Source organism: Podarcis gaigeae, assembly GCF_964106915.1.
Source record: "Podarcis gaigeae genome assembly, chromosome: 3".
Taxonomy (NCBI): domain Eukaryota; kingdom Metazoa; phylum Chordata; class Lepidosauria; order Squamata; family Lacertidae; genus Podarcis; species Podarcis gaigeae.
In genome coordinates, this window is record NC_139680.1 from 25,269,706 (window position 1) to 25,297,086 (window position 27,381).

The 27,381-nt window shown below is 42.9% G+C and overlaps 2 protein-coding genes across 2 annotated transcripts in view; one reads left to right on the forward strand and one right to left on the reverse strand.

Moving 5' to 3' along the window:
- The first annotated feature begins 5,708 nt into the window (after window positions 1-5,708).
- The window catches only part of TPO (thyroid peroxidase), a 550,495-nt gene continuing 528,822 nt past the window's right edge, over window positions 5,709-27,381 (forward strand). The window contains exon 1 of the mRNA XM_083730134.1: window positions 5,709-5,939. The gene's annotated coding sequence lies outside the window, so the exon portion shown is untranslated. The remainder of the gene's footprint in view (window positions 5,940-27,381) is intronic.
- On the reverse strand, window positions 6,793-13,814 carry TMEM18 (transmembrane protein 18). The gene is made up of 5 exons (XM_083730949.1): window positions 13,431-13,814; window positions 12,248-12,368; window positions 11,440-11,494; window positions 9,671-9,764; window positions 6,793-8,451 (listed from the first exon to the last, which is right to left on the reverse strand). The coding sequence occupies exons 1-5, from the start codon at window positions 13,470-13,472 to the stop codon at window positions 8,356-8,358; spliced, it is 408 nt and encodes a 135-aa protein (XP_083587075.1). The 5' UTR covers window positions 13,473-13,814; the 3' UTR covers window positions 6,793-8,355.

Here is a 27,381-nt window from a genome sequence, read left to right on the forward strand (position 1 = left end):
AGCACCAGCCAGGTGAGCTGGAGGCAGGGGGCAAATGCCCCCCTGCTGGGCGGTGCTCGGGCTCCCGCCCACAACCACTCCCCTCTCTTTCAGGGAGGAGAGTCTTTGTCAGAAGCTCCACTGCAGCAGAATGGAAACAGAGCTGCCCATGACAAAGGCAGGTCAGAATGGAAAGGGATGCCTTCCTACAAGGGTGGATCACTGAAGGAGGAAGGACCTAAGAGAGGAAGTTCATGCAAGAGGATTATAAACATGGCTAGTTTGTTTGTAGGAGGGAGGGGAGATGGATAGGCTGTCCTCAATTCTACCCTACGATAAGCATGTTTCTTAGGTCAAAGAGCAGATGTCAAAAGTAGCTCTAAGCCTTGTCCTCTGGCACAAGAGGAGTTAGAAAACACTAAAGATTTGTGATTTTGTGGAGTTCACCACAATGTTGTTCAGATATAAATGCCACACAGAGAGACATATATATGTATGACTTCTTACAGCTATCTTTGCTGCCCATGTGATAATAAATGATTGTATTTCCCTTCTAAAACTGTGCCTTGTGAAGGGGAAGGAGGTTAGTTCTCCTCCCATATCTGCATCTTCTTTACAGCATTAAATAGTGCATTAAGCTTGTTCATCAGTTACCAGTTACTATACTACATATTAATTCATCTGTAGCTTGCTTTTTGCTTTTCTGTTTAAGTGGGCTACTGTGTCTTGTTGAAGGGCAGAGCTCCAACTCATTAAAACTTTTTCTCGTTTTCCATATTCAAATTTCTGCCTGCTATATTACAGTGGTACCTCGGGTTACATATGCTTCAGGTTACATACGCTTCAGGTTACAGACTCCGCTAACCCAGAAATAGTGCTTCAGGTTAAGAACTTTGCTTCAGTAGAAGGATTTGCTGAAACAACAATTTAAATTAGAATACAAAAATGGGAGGTGCGAGGAGGTTCAAGGAAATAAGTAAAGGAAGAAAGTTATATAAAGGTTTGATTTGTTTTTTTCTTTTTTCTTCTTTTTTAATGATTGTATGTTTTCTATGTTGTTTTTTTTAAAATCTGTTTTCCTTTTTTATTGTAACCTTTAAAATTTTGAATAATTTTTTTAAATTATTTTTAAAAAGAACTTTGCTTCAGGATGAGAACAGAAATCATGCTCTGGCGGCGGGGCGACAGCAGGAGGCCCCATTAGCTAAAGTGGTGCTTTGCTTCAGGTTAAGAAAAGTTTCAGGTTAAGTACGGACCTCCGGAACGAATTAAGTACTTAACCCGAGGTACCACTGTACAACAAAATAACAACAAACAAACCCATGGTTACGTAAAGCATACTCAATAAATACATGAGACGTAACCAGCTGTGTTCTTAAAGAAGGTATACTATTCATAGTATCCAATTGTAAATTTCAACAGAAGTAACTCATAAAATTCAACAAATGAACAATGATGGTTTGGACTTTATGAACAGACAGGTGGAATAGACACCATTGCACGGATGGACGTTCTGCATGAACTGACTATAGAATGGTCAGATCCACTGGGTCTTCTGCTTTGTTCGTTTGTTGAATTTTATGAGTTACTTCTGTTGAAATTTACAATTTGATACTATGAATAGTATACCTTATTTATGCTATATTACAACTGCAGCTGTGGCCACGAGGTGGCATGCTTGCCTTTCTGTTGCTTTCATAGGCTGTTTCCTCGTTGGGTTTTATTCTCACAGTGTAGTTTTTTGGTTTTGGTTTTTTTTAAGTGTTCCTTTCCCATAACAGCTTGAGGAAGCAGATACCACAGCTTGTGACCTTCCTGCTTCTGATTGTCACTCTAGCTCTCTCATGAATTCCAGAAATCTGTATTAGGGCAATAACTTTATTAGGCCAACCAAAATGTCACAACAAGACAGTGTGTGATGTTGCAAGTTGCCCAGAACATTTCATCAGGGTAAGTAACAAATAAAATGGAGAGTCATGGAGCTCTGCATCTGGTATGAAATGGACTACTGGGAATGGCTAACTCCTCATTCTATCAAAAAGGGGCACTGGGTTTGATTTAGACCAGGCATAGGCAAACTCGGCCCTCCAGATGTTTTGGGACTACAAATCCCATCATCCCTAGCTAACAGGACCAGTGGCCAGGGATGATGGCAGTTGTAGTCTCAAAACATCTGGAGGGCCAAGTTTGCCTATGCTTGATTTAGACTAAGTTGGTTGAACTTGCGTCCCATTGAAATAAATGTGAAAAGTTTGCCATGACTTAATACCCATTGATTATAATAGGAAGTATATGCAACCAGTTTAGGTTTAGTGTGATAAAGGTGGAGTAGAGGGAACTCTGGAAAATGTAGCTCTCTGAAGAGAACAGGGATCTTCTCACAACTCTCAGCCCCTTAACCAACTACAGTTCCCAGAATTCTTTGGGAAGAGCTATGGCTGCTTAAAGTGCTATGATACTACTCTAAATATATAGTACAGATGATGACTAGATTGTCTCCAGTGCTTTCGGCCCTGCTCCTGACGTGCGCAGATGGTCTTAGACGTTCAGTCACTAGATGGTGGAGTAGGACTGAGAAAACAATTAATTAATTATTGTTTATCTCATTCCGGAGTATGTGGAAGGCCAATAATCAGACCCAACAATTAATGATAACCTGATGAAACTTCTACTTTTGTTCCCTCAGACACCTCCTCCTATCTTAGAAAGGAGGTTAATAATCTAAATACTCAAAAGATACATTAATTTATATTTCCATGTGATTGTATTTAAGTGGAAATCTTCTGGTAAAGGCGGTAAGAGGGGAAAACAGGAAAGCCCTTTTTTTGAGAAAGTTTGTGACACAGCAGCACCTAGTGGTTTGTTTGGCAAATTATACTACAACGATGATTCTAATCTTGCTCACAAATGCTCATTTCTTTTTATGACTCAGGCCTAAATGAGTGGTAACCAGCAAGAAATGGAAACATTTGTATAATTTGTGTTTACTCTTCACTTGGGCTTTCAAGCAGTTCTGCTGCATTTGGTGACAGATGTAAAAGAAAAGTAAAGTGGGATATTTTCTGTAGTATTCAGCAGTGCACAGAGCATATAGCCCTTTGGGTCTTCCTTTTCCCTCTCAACCCTGTGACATAGGTTAGAGACTTAAATCCCTAAACTAACCAATGCAAATCCCTTGTGCTCACCAATGTACATGCATAGAGGTCCTCTACATGTAGGTAAGGTAAAGGTAAAGGAACGCTGGATGGTTAATTCCAGTCAAAGGTGATTATGAAGTATGGCACTCATCTCGCTTTCAGGCCAAGGGAGCTGGCGTTTGTCCACAGACAGCTTTCCAGGTTATGTGACCAGCATGACTAAACTGCTTCTGGCACAACGGAACACCGTGATGGAAACCATAGCAAACGGAAATGCCATTTACCTTCCTACCACACCAGTACCTATTTATCTACTCGCACTGGTGTGCTTTCGAACTGCTAGGTTGGCAGGAGCTGGGACCGCGCAACGGGGGCTCACTCCATCACGGGGATTCAAACCGCCGACATTCCGATCGGCAAGCTCAAGAGGCTCAGTGGTTTAGACAACAGCACCACCTGCATCCTCTACATGCAGTGGGATCTCAGCCGACTGAGGAGGCCCCTTCACATGAAGGTGTTCCATCTACGCACAAATACTGTGTAGAGTTAATAGGTGTCCTCAGGAACTTTCCCACGGCTGGTAGTGGGCCAAAAATAAAACACCAAAGGAGGGACGCAGGCTAGTTTGTCTCATTCGCAAAAGTGCCTGTACATTTTGCCTTTTATCTTAGGTTCTACAAATAGGAAGAAACTACCATTTGCAGAATGGTAGTTCTGGTTTCAGGCCATTTTGTTCAAAATTATTAGATACAGAAATGGCCTAAAATTTACCTTTTTTCTCAGGTACACTGAAGAATTAAGGAGGGAGCACTTTCGTCCCAAACAGCAGTAAAAACTGTTAGGAGAAAGGATGCTTAAGTATGCACAAAGCTTACTTCCCCTGCCCCCCCCCCCTTCCTGCAGGGAAAGTTATTTTAACAACAAACCAGGTATTTTTTCCCAAAGTTTATGGTGCAATCAATCTAGGTTTGTCAGCATAGTTTTGTTGGTCTTATCGCTTCATAAATCATTCCACCACTTCATAAATCTAGTCCTGTTATGAGCATAATAGCGTACCTCGACAGTAATCCCTGAAAGGAATCACACCTTTAGAAAAAAACAAAAACACCATGAAAATAAATTGTCCTACTTCTTGTTTTTAAAGCAGTACATGAATTGTGTTTATGTATGTATATGGGAGAGAGGGAGGGAGGAAAGAGCGGTCAGAGCTATTTTACTATCAGTTTTTAAACATTTCCCATAATATTTGGCTCACTTATAGCAAACTGCAAAAGAAACCTCTACTATCACAAAGGAACATTTCAATTGCTATGATATTAACTATATCATAAGCTATATTGATATGACAGCAGTTTAATTTCTTACATGGCTTAAAGCACAGCATGATATATTAAACATTACATGCTCTGAACGAAGGTATTATTTTTTTTTATCCGCTCTACAAACTGGCACTATTTAGGTTTCTGAATATTTCTCAGGTTCCCTCAGTTTTAATGTCATGAGGAAATGATCCCACCAGGTAAAACTGCCTTCAAGATGCTTCTGGTATTACACATGCAAAGTATTAACAGTGAGTATCATTTACCTTTTTAAGAGCTGGAGCTGCTACTTGAAAAAACTCTCTTTTGCATCAGATCCAAGGGGTGGCTGTTGGGTTTGGTCAAAAGGGCCCCTTTCCCCAGGCCTGCCCATCTCTGCCTCTATCATTTCATTTGCATGGAATTGGGTGGGTAGGTTGACAAACAGAATAATCCTATGCATGTTTCCCTCAGAAGCAATATTTTTGCCAGCTTTACCTGATTTGCAAACGACTGTTCCTGAACAGCCTCACCAGTACCACCTATGTGCGGGTGACCAAATGATTGGATGACTGCCGCCTTCGACTGCATCCAATGGCCTTTCCCCTTCCATTTGCTGCTGAAATTGTGGCAGATGCGCCCACACTGATGGTGCATAGATGGCGTTTTGCGCACCTGAACACTGCTTTATTTCCCCCCAAACCTTTGCTGCCCAATAAATACCAATGTTCTTCATCTATTTGCTTCAGATTTTTTCTCTGATTATACTGAAGGTGTTAAGCTTATTGCGATTTTCACATTGTGCTTTTTAAACGAAAAGCGGTATTAAAGTATTCTAAATAACTGAAGTTAAGTCTCATTGGGCAACATCCAGTGTTGCACAGACTTTCTATTGACCACTTTTAATGAAAGGGCTGGCAGTGTGCTGCTTTTAATGTAATGATTTTTATGTATTTAACAGTTCTTATATATGTATATAATTTCAATTCTTTTAATGTTTTAAACAATCCCCAACCCCTATGTTTTTAGCGATTTGTCTTGAGTCCCCTCAGGGAAAATGGTGGGATATAATAATAATAATAAATAATAATAAATTTTATTTATATCCCGCCCTCCCCAGCCGAAGCCGGGCTCAGGGCGGCTAACAACAATCAACAATCAAACAATCAGATTCTAAAAAACACATTCTAAAAATATTTCATTATAAAAATCAATTAAAATCAAATTAATGGCAACTAATTAAGCAAGATTCTAAGCAGGTTGCCAGAGGAGGGAGTCAGGCTGCGCCCTGGCCAAAGGCCTGGTGGAACAACTCTGTCTTGCAGGCCCTGCGGAAGGATGTCAGGTCCCGCAGGGCCCTAGTCTCTTGTGACAGAGCGTTCCACCAGGTTGGAGCCGCAGCCGAAAAGGCCCTGGCTATAGTTGAGGCCAGCCTAACCTCTCTGAGGCCTAGGACCTTGAGGATGTTATTATTTGCAGACCGTAGGTTTCTCTGTGGGGCATACCAGGAGAGGCGGTCCCGTAGGTACGAGGGTCCTAGGCCGTATAGGGCTTTAAAGGTTAAAACCAGCACCTTAAACCTGATCCTGTACTCCACCGGGAGCCAGTGCAGCTGGTATAGTACCGGATGAATGTGATCTCGCAGCGAAGACCCCATAAGGAATCTCGCCGCGGCATTCTGCACCCGCTGGAGTTTCTGGGTCAGTCTTAAGGGCAGCCCCACGTTGAGCGAGTTACAATAATCCAGTCTGGAGGTGGCCGTCGCATGGATCAAAGTGGCTAGGTCAGGGCGAGAGAGATAAATCAATTTATCACCACACAATGAGACTTTTCCTTCTTCTGCTTCTGCAGCCACCCCTTTCTGCTCTGGAAAGTCCAACAATTTCCTAAAACTGGTGTTGGGGGTATGCGGGGAGCTGCAGGAGGAAGGTGAAATCTGTCTACTACTGGTCGGACACTGTTGGATTTCAGCAACTTGAGTTCAATGCATAGGATTTCAACTTTACACTGCATTCCTGTACAGTGGTACCTCAGGTTAAGTACTTAATTCGTTCCGGAGGTCCGTTCTTAACCTGAAACTGTTCTTAACCTGAAGCATCACTTTAGCTAATGCGGCCTCCTGCTGCCGCCACAGTCTGATTTCTGTTCTTATCCTGAAGCAAAGTTCTTAACCTGAAGCACTATTTCTGGGTTAGCAGAGTGCGTAACCTGAAGCGTATGTAACCCGAGGTACCATTGTACATGTATACTCACAGATAACAGAAACCAGCAGGGTGTACTCTAATGTAAGAGCATACAGAATTGCAGCCTACATGTATTTACAGGTGTCTTAACAGCTCCTTTTTATAACAAATAAACAACTCAATGAACACCTAAAATAAAATAAAAAGTTTAATGTAAAAACAGTAAACTTACACAAATTCCACGGCATATACAGCAATATACAGTATTAATTTACAACTCAGATGTACAAATATTTTAAAATAATGCTCAGTTTAAGTCCAAAAAACTGATATCCAAGAAAGTATGCTGGGATTCACAATCACAATTGCTTTACAAAACAAAACATTGCACTGGGGTATCATTTGCGAACTTCAAGTGGCAGAATGGCTGCCGGGGGGGGGGGGAGGGGGGAGCCCAGTTGATACAGATGACAAATCATGGAGTTAGTCAATTTTGAGAACGGGCACTGCATATGCAATAGGCTGATTTTCAACTGGTAGTAATTGGAAAAGTTAAAATTGATGGTTTTTCTTTTTTAAAAATTAAAGGTATTTTACATCTGATTAGCATTTTGGCACACCTGCTATACAATGTTCACTTTGATGCAGGATTAGTAACTCAGTAACTACTGTATAAAAGTACTTTTTAATTTATACACAGTACAGTGGTACCTCGGCTTAAGAACAGTACTGTTTACAAACAATTTGGTTTACCAACTCCGCAAAACTGGAAGTAGTGTCCCGGTTTGCGAACTTTACCTTGGTCTAAGAACGGAATCTGAATGGTGGAAGAGCACCGGCGGCGGGAGGCCTCATTAGGGAAAGCGCACCTCGGTTTAACAATGGTTCAGTTTAAGAACGGACTTCCAGAACGGATTAAGTTCGTAAACCGAGGTACAACTGTATACAATTAAATTCATTGTATGAAATGATTTACTACAGTCTCATAACAAGGTCGTTTGTCTAAGACAGACATGTTCAACCGGTTGACTGTGATCGGCAGGTAGATCTTTGGGGTGCTCCAGGTCAATTGCGGGATTAAAATCAGTGATCGCCTGTGTGCTCCTGATAGATCGCTCTGCCCCCTGCACTATGTTTCATTGAGGCTGCCGTCGTGAAAGCCTGTATTCACTGCGTCGTTGCTTGAGTGTTTTATGGAGGGCTGATGGCGTACTACTGTGTGAGCGTTTTTATGCAATTCTCAATTCTCCCCCAAAATAGCCGAACAACTCTGGGCACGCCTCCCCCCAAAAAAGGTCAACAACTCTTGGCAATGGCAATGGGTAGATCACAGTCTCTAGAGAGGTGGACATGCCTGGCCTAGGGCAACATCCAATTGTGCCCATTCATCCATAGAACTGACTTCCTTCCCCTCCACAGCTGTGTCTCTCTCTCACACACACACCTGAACCTTCAGAGCAGATTTGGGGGTAACACAGAGGGCTGCAAGAGAAAAGGAAGGAAGGTGACGTCCTACTGCATGAGCAGAAGTCCACTCACACAGTATTGGGATATAATTCACAGCGGACAACAATTTAAGTTAAAAGAATCATTTAAGAGAAAGACCATTTAAAAGAATCATTTAAGAGAAAGACCAAAAAACAACCCCCCCCCAACCCTGTAAAACTTGTGAAAGAAAAGGGCATCAAAGCTCAAATCTTTCAACATCACATTGTTCAGAATGATGGCATGACATACATTTACAGGAGAGACCATTATTTATTGACTTTTCTTATTTTCTCTTCTTGCTTTCCTTTCTAGCTGCGCCGTCTTCAGTTCTGTCATTACATTCACTGTTTTATAAACCCAAGCAATCTGAAAAGCAAAACAAATAATTATGTAGGCGAGTGAAGTAGCAGTCCTTTTGTATACGAACAGGCAACTATTCTTCAAGGGCTGGTCCTTCTGTAGACAAAATGCCACCACTCCCCTGAAATCTGTAAACCGCCCCCCAAAGCCTTCAGAAGAAAAGGTCTAAGGGGTGGCGAAAATCCAAGCACCCCAATGGGGACTGAACATGTTCAATGGGCAATGAATGCTGACTGTCTGCTAGAAAGGGAATCTGGAAAAATCAGGAAGAGCGACATAATAAACATGCCCAGCTGGCAGTCTTGAGCAGGAATAATGTTTTACTTCATATCATCATCACCATCATCATTTAATTTTTGTAATCTGCCCATCCGACTGTTGCCCCAGAAACCCTGGCGGCCTTCCAACAGGGTATACAACAACAACAAAACAGAACATCCCACATTAAAAGCACCCCAAAATAATAATAATAGTTTCACTTATTATTTATCACTTATTTTTGTTGTTGTTATTATTGTCAATAGCCTTCTATGTCTAAGAGTCAAAAGGTGATGTACAATAAAAATAGCAAACAAGAGTTAACACCCCTCCCCAATATATATATATATATAACAATACAAAACAGACAACCATGCCAGAGGCCCATTCATCCAACTGGAAAGGCTTCCAAAAAAGCCTTCAGTTGTTTCCAAAAGGTGCAGGTAGTGGATGCCTGTCATATATTGACATAAATGCTATTCCACAGAAGAGGGGCAACCACACTGAAGGCCCTGCTCCGAGGTCTTGTGCAGTGGGCTTCCGAAAACGTTGGAACTTGTGGGAGCCAGAGCGACCTACCGGTCACATCAGGGACATACTGCAAAGTTCAGGGCTGACTGTGGATTCTTACAGCACCATCCATAAGCAACTGAGATGCTTGGGGAACCCCAGAAGGTTCCAGTTGTTGTTGTTAAAAAAAAAATATTAAGAAAAAAACTCCTTAAGTGGAAGTGAGGGCACACAAAACAGCCCTGTGAGGACTGAACATGCTCCGTGGGCATGGAATGCTTCGACTGAGGTGGGGCTGGGGAGGGAGGGAGATAATAATCTGTCCTGGAAAAGGGCATAGCTGGCTCCCTGGTCCCAAGTATTCCACACAGCAGCATTCTGTTGCAGGCCCCACTTGTACATCTGAACGCACACATTTGTAAGGCAAAAGAAAGAAAGAAAAAGCAGCAGCTCTTACCACAATAACGATAGCATTCAGCAGCAACGGTGCTGAGAACACTATGGAAATGAACATTCCTCTTGAATCAAAGTATTGGTGCTTCGAGAACAATCTGCAAAGGGAAACAAAACAGATGTTAGTAAAAACCGACACAATTCTACACGCGTGATTATTTCATACGGATGATCTAGTATAGTCGCTACAAATACAAATTAACGGTTACCGAGAAACAAAAACATGGCACTTTTGCTCTCCCAATGGCTCGCTGAGGACACAACGGGGGCAAGAAATTCTGCTCCTTTGCCTTTCACCAGCACTTGGTAGGCAGCAAACGTTCAACTAGCCTCCATCTACACTTAAGTCGTCTCCCAGCCTGGTTCTCTGCCCACAACTTCTCAGTAAGCAAAGGTGAAATGTGAGTTCCTGCAGTGTTGAAGAGAACCTTCAGGAGCCATTTTGTCAACAAACCTCCTCCCCTCCCCTTTTAAGACATTCACCTTGAACACTCAGTGTTTCTCAAACTTGGGTATCCAGCTATTTTTTTGGACTACAACTCCCATCATCCCTAGCTAGCAAGACCAGTGGTCAGGGATGATGGGAATTGTAGTCCAAAAACAGCTGGAGACCCAACTGCTTCTAGAGCTTCATTTTAGATACCCAAGGTGTGAAATCTTTATTTCCAAAGTAAATAAAGAACACCAGATTCTTGCCACTCGCATGTTGCTGCCCCAGAGTTTGACTTGACTCAGCCATGATAGTTAATGTATATCTGGAAGCATATTTGTGACACGCCTGCTGTTCAGTGTTGACATTTTCTATCAGGAGGTGCAGTTATGTAAACCACTGCAATGAACATAATAATTGGAGGTGTCTAGTTTACCTTTTTTTCTACTGCTTCTGCCTATGCCACAAAACTTGCTTTAAAAAGGGGGGGGGCTGTATGTGTAAGCTGTTAACATTTTGTAACATCATCTAGATGACTTCTGTTTAGCGTAAGAAAATGTATAGGGTGCTAAATGTAAAGGCATAAGCATTCAGATGTCCCACTGATTTGAATGGCAGTGAGCTAGGCATGACTCAGACTCTCCCACTGTCATTAATGGGATTCTTAGCCAGCAACCCTATGCATATATTCTTGGAAGAGAATTGACTGGGTCTGGCCGTAGATGACTGTTGACTGGGCCTGGCCGGAGATGTAGTCCAACACATTTGGAGGGCAAATTCAAAATATCTCAACAGTAGTAGTAGTAGTACCCCTGACCATTGGGTCACCTCGCTTTATTGGCCAAGGGAGCAGGCGTCCAGCTTCTGGGTCATGTGGCCAGCATGACTAAGCCGCTTCTGGCGAACCAGAGCAGTGCACGAAAACGCCGTTTACCTTCCCGCCTGAGCGGTACCTATTTATCTACTTGCACTTTGGCGTGCTTTCGAACTGCTAGGTTGGCAGGAGCAGGGGCCAAGCAACAGGAGCTCACCCCAACGCGGGGATTTGAATCGCTGACCTTCTGATCAGCAAGTCCTAGGCTCTGTGGTTTAACCCACAGCACCACCCGCGTCGCTTAGTAGTAGTAGTAGTAGTAATAAGAATAATTTTATCATTTATATCCTGCCCATCTGGCTAGGTTTCCCCAGCCACTCTGGTTGGCTTACAGCATATATAAAACATAGAAAAACATCAGACATAAAAAACTTCCTGATTAACCTGTGGGAAACGGAAGATGACAACAATTTCGGCATGATAAAAGGTATTTAAAGTAAACATAGGTGCAGAAAGTTCATGTAATTACCTCCAGTTTGCAGCCGCAATTTCATTGATATATTCTGCACAGAATACCAGGGTCACTACAACCAAGGAGACAAATTAGAATTCTGAAGCTTTAAAGAATTTAAGTGTGGGAATGCATGTGATATATGAAACCACGAAGAGAACATCTTTCCTAAATGTAATCTGCAAGACTGAAGAGCCTATAGGCTTCCATGCACAAGTTTCCATAGTCAATTCCAAATTTAACTAGCGTGCCCAGGTAAGGGATGGATGAGGAATCTGTGGCACTCCAGGTATTGCTAGACCTCAAGTCCCATCACACCTGACCATGGGCCAGCTAGGGTAAACAATATCTAAATTTTCTGCTTATATAGGCATTTATATCTATTGCCACAGCAAAAAGTGAGCGCTTACAACCATAAACTTTCAATTATAATAAAATAAAATGAAGATTCAACAAAAATACAGGGATGCCAAGCTATGAATGTAAACTTTAAAATTCTAGAATCTTACACTAAAGCGGGGTCATTTTCTCAGCATGCTAACAGTAAAGGGTACGAGAAGAAAGAACCTAATGCTAATGAAAAATATGCCTTTAGAAAGTTTCTCTAATACTTTGTGCACGTTGGAATAGATACCCCAATATGTCATATCCCAATTTGAAAGTGATCAACACTAACGTACATTGTGCAGAAATGCATACTATACAGTTTAGTAAGGTTACAGAGATAGGCAGAGAATGAAAATGACTGCATGAATTCCTTTAAAACATACCCAGATGCTAACTTCAGAGCAACAATATCATAAAAAATACTTCATTCAATACTCACTGATCGAAAGGAAGTGTCCTATTTGCAGGCGGTAGTGCTGGAATGAGAGGTAAGTGAGGAAGACGTAAGCTATGTGGAAAAATACAAGACCTAGGATCCATGGTTCAGTCCAGTCTGTGTCCTATGAGCAAATCAGAAAAAAAATCTATTAGAATTCTGTCATCAAATGCAGACAACAGATCAATCACCCTTTCAGGGGGCTGGAAAACCTACATTGCCCCTCATAAACTGATGAACTTCAGCAAAGGTGCAACAATCTCTTTTGAGAATATATTTAACAAGAAACCGTGTATGCCTGTAAATGAGAAGGGGACTCAAACCGATCTGCAAGAAATTTTACAGTGGTACCTCTGTTTGCGAATGGGATCCGTTCCAGAGGCCCATTCACAACATGAAAAGCCCGTAACCTGAAGCACCGTATCTGTGCAGCGCGATTTGGTGCTTGTGCGCATGCGCGAAGTGCAATTTAACGGTTCTTCGCATGGGTGAGCAGTGAAACCCGCAAGTAACCCTTTCCGGTACTTCCGGGTCGCCATGGGACGCAACCTGAAAAAACGTAACATGAGGTATGACTGTATTTGGTTTGGAGCAGCAGCTCAAATGACAGCTATTGTTGGACTACAGTTCCCATCATCCTTAGCTAGCAGGGCCTGTGGCCAGGCATGATGGGAGCTGCAGTCGAACAACAGCTGGGGGACTCAAGTTTGAGAAACACTGAACATTATTTTAGTAAATAACCAAGAGAAACAACCACTACTGGTTTTGTAGTTGCAACTCCTATTCTAAACATAAGCATGCTTTTGGAAAAGTTACGTGGATCATTTTTCTCTAACGGAGGCTATGTTGGAGCTGCGGGAGGCGCGCAATATATCCCCAAGCACGCCAGCAGGTTGGAAGGCAGAGAAATATCTTGCTGCAAAGACGGACGCGCCTTTTCCATTGCAAGCAGTTTGTTCCGCCAGAAAACAAACGCGGCAAGAGAAAGAGAAAGCAAAGGGAGACGAGACCCCGCCCTGCTCTGAGCAATAGTTAAAACTGCGCGCGATGCCTCTCCCTTTTTCCCCAGGGTGCAATAACGCCATGCTACCACCCCGAGTCCCCGACCAAAATGGGGAGGGGGGAAAGAAAAAGAAAAGACGCACACAGAGGGCGCGGGCGTCTCTGGCACGGCTAGAGGAATTACCGTCAGGATCCTGGAGACTCCAACGGGCCTCGGAAGCTGCATGGTCCTGGAGAGGGGCAGGAAGGAAGGAAGGGCGGAAAACAGCCGCCCGCCTCTCCGCTTGAAGTCAGTCGACGCGGCACCCTTCCGGATTCAGCGCCAATTCCGCCATGCGCGATGCGTAACGGTGCGTAAATGTTGGGAGAATGAAGACGCCTTCTCTTCTCTTCTCCCTCTGGCGTGCAGCAAACGCTTCCGTGGCGCGCGCTGCGCAGCAATTAGAACTGCGTCCAATTAGAATCCGGAAGGATGTGCATTAAAGTTCCACTAGGAACAAGTTTGCGGGGGAGGAGAGAAACTCTCTCTGTCCTCACGAGAATACGCCTGGAGGCGTGGACAGTAGGAAAGATTTGTTTCATTCCCCCCCCCTCCCCTTCAATGGGCGGGATCTTCGCAGCTGTCTCGCGATGCTCTTTTTTTGGGGGGGGGCGGGGAATTTGGAAGCCGTATATAAGGCTGCGAGGGGCTGAAATATTAGCGTCATAGCATTGCTAGATTGGAAGAAGATTCATGTAGTCCAAACCTCCTGCAGGAATTTCAGCTAGATCATACATGACACACACGCGTGTGGGTTGGGGACTTAGTGAGATGGAAGGAGCCGCGCTGGTCCGGTCGCTGCAGTGTTTGAAAGTTATTTTCTTTCTTGGTCAGACACCCCCCCCCCCCGCTTTTAGTGGTATATTTTGTGGGGTGTTTTATGTAGGTTTTTAAAATCTAGAGTTGAAATAATAAAGTTAAGCAAATTCACAACAGTTGGATTTTCAACGAAGGACACTTAGCACTGCAGCTTTAACAACAACGAAAAACAGAATAAAACTTCAAACATTCAAAACTTCCCAAAACAAGTTTATTGTTGTTTTGTGATTACTTATGGTGTTTGGTATAGTGATCGGGCTACTTAAAATCTCCTTTAGGTAAAGGTAAAGGGACCCCTGACCATTAGGTCCAGTTGTGGCCGACTCGGGGGTTGTGGCGCTCATCTTGCTTTATTGGCCGAGGGAGCCAGTGTACAGCTTCCAGAGTGGTACCTATTTATCTACTTGTACTTTGATGTGCTTTCAAACTGCTAGGTTGGCAGGAGCAGGGACCGAGCAACGGGACCCTGTCGCGGGGATTCGAACCGCCGACCTTCTGATCAGCAAGTCCTAGGCTCTGTGGTTTAACCCACAGCGCCACCCGCGTCCCTTAAAATCTCTTTTAAGTCCCTCTAAATGTTAACTGAGAATTGAACACCTTCCTGGAAAAATGTAAGGCTTGCGTAGCAAAGAAGAACTTTGATCATGTTGCGATCACTGGAGGGCTTAAAAGTGGACAGACTATTGTTATTTTGCTAGGTGGCACTAATGGGGTCAAGAAAGCTTCGTGTATTAAATACAGGAGGCTATTCTAGGAGGGAAAGGACAATTGTATATGTTATTTTTGGTCTGATTAACATGATTTTTGATAGTTAACTAGGTCCCTCTTTCTAGGAAGTTTAGAACTCAAAATAATGGAGAACACAATGGAGAAAAGGAAGGCTATAGGCATGTACCATTAAATATTTCGGTTACAATTTCATTAACCTTTGAGATGGAAGATTAAGAATTTAAAAGAAAAGGCAATCATTTGAAATCTTAAAGTTCAGATAAGTGCTTTTGTATTGCCGTATGGTTTAGACATCTGAGTGCTGTCTTATCATTGCTTTTTTGAGGCACAGTGGAGGTGCTTAAATAAAGAAAAGTTGAAAGTAAATGTTAAGGAAAATAATGCACTTTGTTAGTTGTGAATACATAATTACTGTACCCCATCTTTTAGAAATTATATTGGACACCTCCACTGGTTTTAATTCCCTACAGCGCTGATGTGTGCCCAGGGAGACATCTTGCAAAATGTGTACAAATGTAATCTGTTCCAGGAGTCTGTTCGACTCCTAAAACCGTTCGAAAACCAAGATGTGGCTTCTGATTGGCTGCAGGAGTTTCCTGCACTCAATCAGAAGCCATGGAAGCTGTGTTGGACGTTCGGCTTCCGAAAAACGTTTGCAAACCGGAACACTCAATTCCGGGTTTGCGGCATTCGGGAGCTGATTTGTTCAGTAGCCAAGCCATCGACTACCAAGGTACCACTGTATTTGTTTGCCTTTAACTCCCTGTAGTTGTCATATCAATTCATCTTTTTAGGCATAACAGTGAAAAACAATTACAATATCTCTGTCCTGAGACCTATTTCCCAGTGGGCTTGCTTTAGGTCAGTTTTAGAGAGTTAAAAATTAGGAAGAAGGGAAGGGATCCAATTAATAATGAACACTTTCGAATCCTTATCTTCTACTCCCTCTTCCATGCTCCTCACTCTCAGGTTAACTCTTTGTGATATATGGTCCTGGTATTCTAGTTTAAGGTGAAGAGATGATTATGGTGGTTGTATTTAGTGAATTTGTTAGTTGCTTTATCTTTCCCATGGCAACCCGAAACAATTTACACAAACAGACAGAAATATACATACATGGTTAACTATATAAGATACATAGTTTCCTGAGCATCTCCAAGTTTTAAAATTTGTTCTTCGTGTTTAACTTCCACGTTCATAGCTGTGTTAGCGGTTTTAGCTGCTTCATTTACTGTGGAGGTTGATGCTGCAATCTTTCCTTCCAAACTTTTCTTACCAAACACTCTGTAAGCTGTGTTATAGGTTGCTGAAAATGTTTCACAAACTGCTTAGCAGTCAGAGAGGCTCACTTCCCTTATCAAATCTTCTGGATGATTTCAAAGGAAACGTAGCCATTTTAGAACGACAAGCCTGCTCTTTCTCGCAGGCATCCGATAACCATTCTGACCTTGAAATAGTTCCTTAGCAACTTGGTACAGGTCTAGGAAGCATTCTCCTCAACTTCTGAAACTTTGTGTTTCACTGTTTTGCATCGAAATTCAGCCATTTTATTTTCCATCAGCGTCCTAGCTGTGGGATTACATCGCCAACTGGCATTCCAGCCAGCCACTAAATTTGTGAATTGGTCAGATGATAGTGCCAGGGAATATTGAAGGACCATAGACATGGGTAGGCACAGAAGGAATAAATAAAAGAGTCTGTGTGAACTATGTTTTGAATACAGTTGGAAGCAGCTCACACCAACTCCCCCCCCCCCTGCAGCGGGGGAAATTAAAAGTAGAGGGAGGACAACTGGATTTAAATTGAATTATGCATCCACATTAGGGACGCGGGTGGGCGCTGTGGGTAAAAGCCTCAGCGGCTAGGGCTTGCCGATCGAAAGGCCGGCGGTTCGAATCCCCACGGCGGGGTGCACTCCCGTTGCTCGGTCCCAGCGCCTGCCAACCTAGCAGTTCGAAAGCACCCTCGGGTGCAAGTAGATAAATAGGGACCGCTTTCTAGCGGGAAGGTAAACGGCGTTTCTGTGTGCAGCTCTGGCTCGCCAGAGCAGCGATGTCACGCTGGCCACGTGACCCGGAAGTGTCTTCGGACAGCTCTGGCCCCTGGCCTCTTGAGTGAGATGGGTGCACAACCCCAGAGTCTGGCAAGACTGGCCCGTACGGGCAGGGGTACCTTTACCTTTACCTTTATGCATCCACATTAAAGTATAAAGACAGAAAATGGAAGGAATGGGGATTCAAATTAGATGTTGTGTCCATTTATATTGTATAAAGGGGAGGGGAAATAATTCAATAAAATGTTAATAAGGAAAAACTGACATCTCCTGTAATATAATTGCACCTGTCCCAGGTGGTGACAGGAAATGAAGAGCACCCTGGAATTTTATAAGCATCTCCTGCTGCTGTCTGAGGAAGATACAGCTATTATTCTGATTTGACATGTGTCAAAATATTCCCCTCGTTGCTTTCACACCAGATAATACACCTCGGATGACAAGCTACCTCCAGCCCACAGTGCAGAAGTGAAAAACAGCAAGTGAGCATCATGTCAACTTTTCAATGGTTTAAAGGTGAAACCAATGTGCTCTTGTTAAGTAAAAAGAAGAAGAAGAATTAATAGGCATGTTGTGGACTTTTGCTGTATAATTTATGTCTTGCATTTCTAGATTTGGCATTTGGCTTTACAAGTAGTTTCCTCCCACATTGGACTTTAACAGCAGTGAAAGAGCTCAAGTTTGGTGCTATTTGCATGACCACTTAATTTTTATATTACATCTATATTCCACCCTTCTACCCAGGAGCTCTAGTTGGTGTACATGGTTTTTTCGCCCATTTTTATTTTCAGAATAACCTTCTGAGGAAGATTAGGCTGAGAGTTGGTGACCCAGTCAGCTATGTTTCCAAGTGTCTATAAATGTGAAGCTGGGTCACCTCAGTCTTAGTCTAACCAGTATTTCACACTAGTTTTCCCAGTGGCATTTAAAATCCTACTGCTCATTAAGTTTAAAGAGATGAAAAGCAATGGTTGTCTTCTTGGCTCCCACAGCCCTTCGTAAAGCACAAGAGGAAAATGCACAATATTTTGTTTGGACGAAATTAGACCCTACATTTTCAATCTCAAAAGAAACACTCACCCTTTCACCCTTAATCAAATATAAAAACACTCCAGAACTCATTTTTAAGCAAATAGGAGTAAAATGGAGGGTGCAAGACGGCAGAGAATAAGCTAATAAAATATAAAACTCTAAAAATGTCAACAGACAGAAAAAGCCTCTACAGAGAGGAAAAGCCTAAATCTCAACCGGAAGTGATCTGACCATGACAATGGATCGATGTCAATATCCCCCACTATTCCCCAATATCCCCACCCTCTTCCTGCCCAGTTGAGAAAAACATGATCCAAAGTGTGGCCTGCCACAGACGTTGGGCTGGTGACATGTTGGGAGAGCCCCATGGTTGTCATGGCAGCCATGAAGTCCTGAGCTAATTGCCTCAGCATGGGTGTTGACATCCCCCCAAACCAGTGCTATTTTTCTAGAAAAATAGGTGCTGGAACTCGCCATGAACACCTCCCTTGTTCTCTAATAATAGCAATGGCACCTACTTGAGAGGTGCCGGAACTGAGTGCTGGCAAGTTCTGGCTGAAAAAATTAGCAGTCTTGGAGTCCTCAAGACCACCTCTGAGACCAGCACTGACAGATCAGGCAGGGAGACTGCTGGGCAGTGAGGCGGGCGCTAAACTGGCAAAGACCCGAATCTGTCTTGATTACCTAATGCCATGAACAAACACTCAAGATCCCCACTCAACTGGAGACAGAGATGGAATTTCTATAGACCACAGCAAATCCCCTCCCTGACCCTCTTCATCTAAACCCTCTTCTACAGGGTCTAATGGTTGTAAATGGTGAAACATCTAGACCCAGTTTATTTAGAAGAACTGCAGTTTCTTGTTTAGCTGTCGCTATTAATTATGACCTCGCATCACAATCAAGTGGAATGGGAACCCCCACCTATTTTGATAACGCCTCCTTGATAAGGACCTCTGACAGTTAAGTCCAGTCACAGACGACTCTGGGGTTGTGGCGCTCCTCTCGCTTTACAGGCTGAGGGAGCCAGCATTGACAAAGCCGCAGACAGTTTTTCCGGGTCATGTGACCAGCATGACGAAGCCGCTTCTGGCACAATGGAACACCGAAACCAGAGCAGCACACGGAAGCGCCATTTACCTTCCCGCCAGAGCAGTACCTATTTATCTATTTGCACTGATGTGCTTTTGAACTGCTAGGTTGGCAGGAGCAGGGACCGAGCAACGGGAGCTCACCCTGCCACGGGGATTCGAACATCTGTCCTTCCGATCGGCAAGCCCAAGGGGCTCAGTGGTTTAGACCACAGCGCCACCCACAGCGCCACCCTTTCCTTGTTACTAAAGGGTGCTCTATCTCAAAGTCAATAGTATCATTTCATATGCATTGCCAAATAAAATCACATTGAATGCGTTTTTTAAATAGTAAGAAAGCAAGCCGAAAGAAGGCAAACTACTTAATGGGGTGTGGCAGACAACATTTCCGCTTGCAACTGGGACAGGGAGGTGGCAGGCACATATATCAAGTGGGTTCTTTTCCAAATTGTAACGTACATTTTTGTGTGAATATTCTCAAAATTCTGACATAGCTTACAAGGGTGGGAGGATGAATCTAGGAAGCATTTCTGTTAGCTGCACATCTTCCTGAGAGTGTTCTTTTATCTTCAGGTGACATCTCATTTGCAGACTTTGAAATGATTTACATTTCCAGAAGTTATGAGAGATATTACAACCTAACAACTGGACTCCCTGTACGAAACAATTACTGCCAGGGGAAAAAATAAATGTGAGCAAATGGTTTGAAGGCTAATGGAGGCAGATGGGAAACTGTCCAACTTAGAGATAATATTAGGGACATGCAACTTAATTATGTCTAAAGAGAATGCCTCTTTTAAAGCCATACGAGATGTTGAAATTATGAATGCATTAGCACAAACTTTGCTGCATTTTAAAGGGCTGGGAACCATCAAAATCTGTAATTGCCTTAAATGCTAATAATCCCCTGTTCTTAAAAGTGTATTTAAATTTCGTGTCCTTTCCCTGATTGTACAGCTAAATTCTTTGTCTGCCACAGTAGTGGAAAATGTGGAAGGAACTGAGATCAAGCAGAAAAGCTTTCTCTGGAGGAATGGTAGTAGGAAATTTCAGCTAATTCCTCCTGCAAACATTCCATGTTACCCCCCTTCCCCCCTATTATGTAAGGTCCCTGAACTATTTGGAACAGCTTTGCAAGTGGGAAGAGGAATAGACAAAATCACCCTCCCCGCTTCTTCCAGTGGCAGCAGGTGAGACACCTGTACCTGTTGGAATGTCTGCCTGCCTGCTAGCTGCAGTCCTGTCTATTAAAAAGGAATGGGCTGGATCCTGTTTGGCTGACTGCCAATGCGATCTGGAACAAAGTGGGGAAAGAGCTGGTGACCAAGTTTGAGTTAAAAATACCAAGTCAAATTAAAATATATGTAGCTTTTGTCCATTAATACTGTTAAAATATATGTGCTTTTGTCCATTAATACTGTTGAAATATGGAAGACTTAAAGCCGTTGTTCTGTTCTTGTCATCATGCTTTCAGTGATTTTTGTACAATTGATGGCCCTTGGCTAATTAATAAAGACTTAGTATTACATTGGGACCATCCTGTGGGCATGGGAGCTTTGGATCCAACCCTTAGTGCAGTTGTAGCAGTTTGCAATATGGGGGGTGGGGAGGGAATCATTAACATTGGAGGGGTGGGATGGGGAACCTCAGATTGAATCCAGCTCTTCGGACTTCTCTATCTGGCCTTCAAGTCACCAGCTCTACTCTGTACCTTCCTGAGTAGTTGTTGTTGCTGCTGTTGCGTGGCTATGACTCTGTTCCTTGAACTCTGATAATGCCTCTTAGGTGCCCGGATCGTCGAGAGAGAGGAGTGCGTGGATAAGTTAGGAAAATTCACATTAGTTGCTTTTCCTACTGTGGCCCTGAGCACATGAGGCTCCCAGACGTTTGTCCCGAAGGAAACGAGGCCTTCGGGCTTAGGAAGGTTAAGAAATATTCCACTGTTTGAAACGCAACAGCCGCCTACTTCTGTCTGAGAGTGGAGACGAACCAATTGATTTTATAGACTTGGGAATCTAATTCTTTATGCAGAGGATCCTTCTGGGTTCCAATTACCCTATATGAGATGTAAATTTATTCGGCATCTTAAAAGGAACCAGTCCATTTCGTCTTGATCTCTCAATGGCTAATGGTGGTTACCGGTATTTGCTGCCCTGGACTGCGGTTTAATGGATCGAAGGAGCAGGCAGAAATCAGGTCCACGCGCAGCAATGTGTGTTTGATTTAGTTTGCTGTTGTTCCAGCAGCATTTGGTCTCCGCGGTTAATAACATTGTTATCACTGCGAGACCAGGTGGGTCCTTCACTTGCATCGTAGTCCCGGGAGCATCAAAATCTGAAAAGCAAAATCCTATGCGAATACACCTATCTGTTCCTTGGCACTGCAAGCTTATCCCTGGAAACCTGCTCTGCATTTCAGCAGAGAAGCAAGAGACGCTCCGTGGAGAAGCAAAAGTGCTAAGACTGCACACAAGTGTTGCTCTGTGCCGCTGAAGAGGCTCTGCAAATTGCAGGTGTGTCACCCCGATCATTACAGTATTAGCAAGTCAGATTGAAATACCTGTTGAGCCTTAACAGTTTGGGGAATTTCCAGAACTAAACGACTGAAGCAGACTGGGGGGAGAATAAAAAGAGGTGTAGATTAGCAAAACTGCACGAATAATGAATTTAATAAAGGTTTCCTATGTTGCCAGCTTATGAATCATAAGTACTACCAAGCATGCTTTGCAGGGAAACAGGGAAAGCAATTATTTCATTACATCCTTTATAATGCAAATGAATCATACAACTATTGCACAAATATATATATATATATATATATATATATATATATATATATGCAAAGCAGGAGTCCTGAAGAAAATAAGTGGTCTCTTTCTCCTTAGCAGAATTAATTTCCCTTTATTTCTGAATAAGGGAAAGAATGCTAGATAGCAAATTGTTTACAAGAAAACGATTCCCCTTACTATTGATCTTTCCCCTTGATCCTTGTTCCATTTTGTAAATATCAAATTCAGAGCTAATGACCCCAAACATCAAGGAATAACTTACCACTCTTGATGAGACCTCTATTAAGAGAGGAAGTAATAAGCAGTGAAAAAGTAGGGCATGAAGGAGGATTCCCTTTAAGTATTAGGGAACGAAATGGGTATTTTACAGTACAGGCCTATGTATGCCTACTGACCAATAGGGGCTGAAAAATCTGCTAATTTTTGATGTCTCAGTTTCTTCTCATTTTCCCAATCTTAAATCCAGTTCTACACAATTCCACAGCAACTTGCATTAAAAAAAACCACACCAAAAATCCTCTGATCCACCATTTTAGTGAAAATTTCTCCTAATACATTTTAGCACACAGTTTCGGCTAATATACACTTCCTTTTTTTGGCAAGGCATTGTCCCTAATATAATGCAGATTTGTATGTTATTTCCTCTACTAACATGCACTTTTGTGCATGCTCAGTTGGAGGAATGCATTGCAAAATCCAGCAAAATGCAATTTTTTGTAGAATAGCTTTGCATATTGGCCTGAAGTGTGGATTAGGAAGTTTCTCATTAAGTTCTGCTTCCAACCCTACTCAGAAATGAAGCCCACTGACTAATGTGGCTGCTTCCTTCAAATGGGTGGTTTGGATGACAGCCCTGACGTTCAGTCCACCCAACCTCCCCAAATGTGCTTTGCAATCTGGACTCCAATTTCTGGATAATTATTTTATGAATAAGCTGAATGTAGAACGCAAGGCAAAATATTAAAGTTTCCTTTTTAAAAGAAGGTTTGTTTATGAAAATCCTTTCCAGCTGAGGGCTTACTTATTATTTTGTGACAGAAACAGAAATGGAGCATTAGGTAAAGATTTACAGAGCACAAAGCTGTTATAAGAGGCTTACAGGTGAGCAAATTGCATTTTCTTTCTTGCATAAGGATTTGAGCAACAAGGAAAGGAACCTAAACAAAGATTTAGGAGTGTTTTTTGAGGTGGGGAGCGACTCAACACTATACTGCTAATACAACAGACTGAGACATACAGTGGTACCTCGGGTTAAGAACTTAATTTGTTCTGGAGGTCCGTTCTTAACCTGAAGCACCACTTTAGCTAACGGAGCCTCCCGCTGCCGCCACGTGATTTCTGTTCTCATCCTGAGGTAAAGTTCTTAACCTGAGGTTCTATTTCTGGGTTAGCGGAGTCTGTAACCTAAAGCATCTGTAACCTGAGGTACCACTATACCTATTAAGTAGGTTGCAATGTGGCATTCCTGGGTCCTGACTGAAGGTGGCGCAGTGAGACATCTGGCTATTAATCAGAAGCTTGGTGGTTCAGGTTCACCCAGGGACAGCTCTGAGCGGGGTTCCTGCATTGCAAGGGGTTGGATGGATGACGTGGGATCCCTTGCAACTTTACCCTTCTATGATTCTATCCCATGATTTATTTTGGGAGTCATACTGCCTATTTGGATTATGAAGAGGGTTTTGAGAAATCAGAGTTGTTCATTTGAATTCTTTCCTGACCTTTACCATAAGGTCAAGCCCACATGAAGAATTCCTGATCTCCTAGTAACACCCATTTTGTATGAACCCTTTTATAAGAGCATTCTAATGCTTGTAGGACTATTCAGGGGTCAGCAAACGTTTTCAGCAGGGGGCTGGACCACTGTCCCTCAGACTTGGGAGGGGGGGCGGGCAGACTATATTTTGAAAAAAAAAATATATGAACGAATTCCTATGCCCCACAAATAACGCAGAGATGCATTTTAAATAAAAGGACACATTCTACTCATGTAAAAACATGCTGATTCCCAGACTGTCCACAGGCCGGATTTAGAATGGCGATTGGGCCGGATCCAGCCCCTGGGCCTTAGGTTGCCAACCCATGGACTATATCCTGTAAAACAAGCCGTAACATTTGCCAGGGGGTTTCTTTCAGTTTATGCATATCACTCATTGTTCCACATACTAGGTCTGAGCACGGGACAGAAATTTCAATCCAATTCAAGTTAATGGAAACTCTCCTGTGGATTTTAGCAGACTTTTGTTCAGGCCCATGCAACACCTTTCAGCTATGCAAAAAGCAACCTTATGGTCTTTCTTGGGATGGGGATAAAAATACTTAAACTTCCAAGCTGCAGTGAAGCCTCCTTTCAAATTATGTAGTAGATAATCATTCGTTTCTTTGGGTCAAACGTCAAAAGAAAGGTAACAGAAGAGAGGTCTATTCTATACAAGAAGCATTACCTGTGCTTGTCATTCCATTGCTTATTCTATACTGTAGCAGCTTTCTCATAAAATGGCAGCAGAGGGAGCTATAGGACAGGTAAACTCTAGATTTTATCTATGTAGTTGCACAGAGATGGATCGTAGTCCTTTGCTCACAGCACCTACAAACAATCAAACCAGTCACGACTCAACACCAAAACAGATGTGTGGAATCTGTTACTGGTGACCTAGTATTTTGGAAGTGTTTCACTTCAAAGTAGCCACAGGGACCTGTGATCAAAACAGGCACAAGGGGTGTGTGTGGACATTTAACCCTTTCTTCCAGACGGTTCCCTTCATCTGGATTAAAAGTAAAGGTAAAGGGACCCCTGACCATTAGGTCCAGTCGTGGCCGACTCTGGGGTTGTGGCGCTCATCTCGCTTTATTGGCCAAGGGAGCTGGCGTACAGCTTCCGGGTCAGGTGGCCAGCATGACTAAGCCGCTTCTGGCGAACCAGAGCAGTGCACGAAAATGCCGTTTACCTTACCGCCGGAGCGGTACCTATTTATATACTTGCACTTTGACGTGCTTTTGAACTGCTAGGTTGGCAGGAGCAGGGACCGAGCAACGGGAGCTCACCCCGTCGGGATTCGAACCGCCGACCTTCTGATCGGCAAGTTCTAGGCTCTGTGGTTTAACCCACAGCGCCACCCAAGTCCCATTAATCTGGATTGCATGTTGTTATTCCATTAGCGGGAAAATAGCAGCAACAGACAGGTACCTGCACATTCCCACCCCAGAGTGGGGGTCTACAGCAGCTTCCTGGCTGCTAATTTTGGTTAAGAAAATAACACAAGAGAATTGGCTTCAGTGTTTGCTCTGATTCAGCATTCTTGGGGAAAGCAGCAGGGAAATGGAAAGCAGCTCAGACCCATGCTAGAAAACACAGGACAGGTGGGCAACTGCTCAGACCCATGCCTTCTAGGCATGAGACAAGCAGAAGTGTGGGTCTGCAGCAGGATTGGGGAGCCTTCTCAGCTGGAATGATGCATTCCCTTCTGGGCAAGCCTGGGAAACCTGGAAAGCCACTGCCAGTCAATATTTTGATGGTCTGTATATGTAATTTTCCCCCTATTTTTCAAATCCTTGCACAACCATCCTATTTAATTATTTTTATGATTTTTTTTTTAAATGGTCAGATCTTTGGCACACCTTCACCATCACCACTGTCCAGCTCTGATTCTAACTAGTGTTGCTGTGTGATTGCAACACACACAATTAATAGCAGCTGCACCGACAGGGCACTAGTAAAACTTCATAGGGCTGCAAGCGTCCCACAATAAACGACGGTGTTCAGTTCAAGCCCTGTCGATCTGTGCAGCTCCCTTTCTGTTAGCCATGGATCAGGAATCAGGGTTGATACGTTTAGCATAAAGCATTAATATTCCAATTGTGCTGCCTCAATTCTACTGCACGTAACATGTCTCATTGACTTGCAAAAAAATGCCAGCTTTGTGTCTGAAATCTAGCATTCGTCATCCCACGGGAGGAGTGCGGGAATACTCAGTTTACCAACTGTACGTTGCTTTGCTTACTAAGGTCAATCACTGTATTAGGTTTCATTTAGAGTCCCTTTTTAAAAAAAACACACTTTTGTGAGGTTTAAAGTCCGGTGTTAGTGAAGTTTTCAGTTTTTGTTTTAATCATCACTCATCATTTCCCTCATTCTTAAACAGCAAACAGAAAAATCTGTGGCTACAGTTTTCAGATGCTGGTAATTTAATGCCTCTTTTCTTCTGTATCCTTGATTGAAACTCAAAGGCTCCTTTTGCGGAGGGGAGGGGGGTTTGTTGTTGTTTAAAAAGTAATCATAGTTGTGAAGCTCAAGTCAAAGTAGGGTAGTAGTCTAATCCAACCTTCTTAAGAAAGTCAGGATCTTCTGTTTCCAAACCTGATAATCATGGAAAGAAAAGCCTTTTCAAATGCTCTTCTGCTGATTCATCTGTTAAACACAAGAACATATGAAAGACCTTTCTGGAAGTGTGCTTTGTCTCCGGCAGGGTTGAGGCATATGCCTCTGTAAAACTCACTTGCAGAGCAAAGAGGGGACAGCCATTCCCTGTTGCGTTTGTCCACAGCATCTTGTTATTAGAGGAATACTCCCTCTGTCATGGCTTAATAACCACTGGTAGAATGGTATTGCAGTAGCGTCACTATTATAATCTGATAGAGGATAAAGTCTTTGGAGTGATCTTGACCCTGCGCTTGTCATTGCCCCAGTTGAAGTACGCCTTCATGTCTTATTGTTTGTGGTGACGGGGAGATCATTCTCATCTTTCCTTGGAGGCATTTTTGACTCCAAGACAGGTTCAAATCTGCTGATGAGAAAATTTAGATTCTGGCGGTGATGAATCTTGTTATTAACAGGTGTGGAAAACCAAGTACAGTGGTACCTTGGGTGTCGAATGGCTGAGCTCCCGAACAAATTGGCTCCCAAACGCTGCAAACCCCGAAATAAATGCTATGGTTTTTGAACGTTTTTTGGAAGCTGGACATCTGACACGGCTTCCGATTGGGTGCAAGGAAGCTCCTGCAGCCAATCAGAAGCTGTGCCTTCTTTTTGGAATGGGTCTAGGAGTCGAACGGACTCCTGGAATGGATTAAGTTCGACAACCAAGGTACCACTGTACTAACTTTCCAGTATGAGTTTTCCGGTTCAGGTTTAAACCCCAGATTGGAGTTTAAAGACATCTGAGATGGCTCTGGATAATTATTAAGAAGTGTGTGGGTGAGAGCAGGGGGCGTCATTAATTTCAACAGAGACCATAGACTATGGGAACACTTTTCAAAATGTTGCAGTGTGTTTATAAGCTGAGCCTTTCATGAATGTTTGTATTGTGGGAAGCTCTTCTGCATCAGCAGCTGCATGACTGAAAGGCGATGGTTTTTAAAGCCTCCAGAAAGCTTATTTAAGGCTCAATAATGGCAACCCAATATTATAGCTCTGAATATTAGCAACCATTATGAATTCATTTTTAGTATTCTAGATTGGCACAATGTACAGGGTTTTTATATGGGAAAGCATTAGTAACTCAATCTTTCCTGCTGAGTCACATATACTCTGAGAAAGAAACTATGAAAGCTAATGATAATGGTTTCCATAATCACGCGAAAGTTAAG